General features: G+C 52.4%; 1 protein-coding gene across 4 annotated transcripts in view; it reads right to left on the minus strand.

The window, feature by feature from the left end:
• DYNC2I1 (dynein 2 intermediate chain 1) overlaps positions 1-1640 on the minus strand; it is a 96778-nt gene extending 95138 nt beyond the window's left edge. For 3 of the 4 annotated variants that reach the window (XM_017519294.2, XM_017519306.2, XM_017519322.2), the window contains exon 1: positions 1447-1631. In XM_017519294.2, coding sequence (XP_017374783.1) covers positions 1447-1461 — 15 coding nt within the window. In that variant the 5' untranslated portion in view covers positions 1462-1631. Of the gene's footprint in view, positions 1-1446 lie in introns of all 4 variants that reach the window. The other variant, XM_017519287.2, reaches the window with a different exon arrangement.
• Positions 1641-2015: the final 375 nt, after the last annotated feature.

The raw sequence follows: 2015 nt of genomic DNA on the forward strand, positions 1-2015 counted from the left end.
ATACATTAACAGAATGTAAGAAAAGATGACCCATTTAACAATGACACCGGAAACACTGTTCTGTGAGCAGATTGTGTTTAGAATACAGGACCCCATTTTATCTATTGGTCTAATTACATTATTTGGTTCTGCAATGAAAACTTATATAACCATTTTAAAAATCAGCCTATAAACAAATCATCAACAATGTAAGTTACAGAGTAACTTAAAGAAATGTAAGGAGAATAGCATGGAGGATGACAGGGTCAGGAAATTCGTGGGTTTACGGCGAAATGAGTAGTGTAGGGCAGTAGCTTCCTAATCTTAATTAGGGGAAAGTTAAAAAATACTATCTGAGGTTGACCAGGTGGCTCACGCCTGTAATCCCACCATGTTGAGAGGCCGAGGCGGGGAGATGACCTTAGGTCAGGAGCTGGAGACCACCCTGGCCAACATGGTGAAACCCTGTACCTACTAAAAATACAAAAATTAACCAGGCGTGGTGGCGTGTGCCTGTAATCCCAGCTACAAGGGAGACTGAGGCAGGAGAATCGCTTGAACCCGGGAGTTGGAGGTTGCAGTGAGCCGAGATAGAGCCAGTGCACTCCAGCCTGGGCGACAGAGGGAAACTATCTTAGAAAGAAAGAAAGAAAAGAAAGAAAAAACCAAGGTTGATATAAAATACAAATTGAGAAATATTATTCAGCATATAAAGGTAAGTGACGGGGAAAAATAGGAGCGAAGGTAGAAGAAAATGTATGCACACTAAATGCTTCATTTTTTAGTGAGGAATCGATAACAAGAATCTTACAGTAATATCTAACATGTACTGAGTGTTAATGAAGGCAGGCACTGTTCTATGCACTTTCATACATAATATCTCAATCTTCTTAAACACCCTGTGAGGTTGCTATTATTATTGCGCCCACTGTATGAATTAGGAAATAATAGGGTTAGGGTGGGAAAAAAAAAAAAAGGAAATAGGACAGGTTAAGTGATTTTGCCAAGGTCATACAAGTAAATACAAAAGCCAGAATTCCAACTCAAGAACTTAGGCTGCACTCGCTCAGCCTCTTAAACTGTGAGAAGTCATATTTAAACTTAAATCAGACAAAACTGAATAAAATTTTAAACGTGACTCCTCGGCCACCCCGGCCCCGCAGCATTGGCCGAGGCCGCCCCCAGGCCGGCGAGGAGACGGACCGCGGCGGCGACTGCAGGGCTGAGGCTGCACGGACCCTGCTTCCCGACCGCCAGGAGCCCGGCGTCCTGCCCGCCCTCGCGCCCACGGCCAGCCGCGCCTCCGTTTCCCTTCCTGCCTCAGAAGCACCGCAGCTCCTCCACGAAGCCCCGGCCCGGCCGAGAGAACCGCCGTACAGAGAGAGGGCGGCGGCGGCCCTGCTCGCAGCACCCGGATGAGTCCGCGAAGCTCGACCACCCCGTGCCGAAGCCCCGCGACGCACCGACCTTCCCGGGCTCCATCGCTCCTCACAGGCCTGGGCAGCCGCGGGGTCTTCGGCACAGGCCCAGCGCGGCCCACCCGGAGGAGGCAACCTGCGGCCCTGCACTCTTCGGGAGGCGCGTCCCAGCTCCTAGCAACCGGCAGGCAGGAGCAGCAGAGGGCCGAGCGGCGCTGCCCAGCGTGCCCTGCGGCCGTTCCCAGTGCGCCTGCGCCTCCTCGGCATTTCAGCACCTAGCAGGCAGGAGCAGGGGAGGGCCGAGTGGTCGCTGCTCGGCGTGCCGGCAGCCTCTCCCAATGCGCATGCGCTTCCCCGGCTCCTAGCAACCGCCAGGCAGGCGCAGCAGAAGACCGAGCGGCCGCTGATCTCCGCAAGGAGCAGGTGCAGTGCCCTGGTTGGGGTGCTGGGGCTCTCGTCTCGCCCCAACCCGCCCTCTGGTTCCCGCGGAACCGGACCGAGAGTTAGGGAAGATAAAAGGGAGAGATCTTGAAAAGAGCTTTACATTTGAATAAGGGTTTGCACTTATATACCCATATGTCGTCTTTTGATGAAAACAAGCAGTAAGGTAGGCAGGAA

Source organism: Cebus imitator, unplaced genomic scaffold, assembly GCF_001604975.1.
Source record: "Cebus imitator isolate Cc_AM_T3 unplaced genomic scaffold, Cebus_imitator-1.0 Scaffold20, whole genome shotgun sequence".
NCBI classification, from domain to species: Eukaryota; Metazoa; Chordata; class Mammalia; order Primates; family Cebidae; genus Cebus; species Cebus imitator.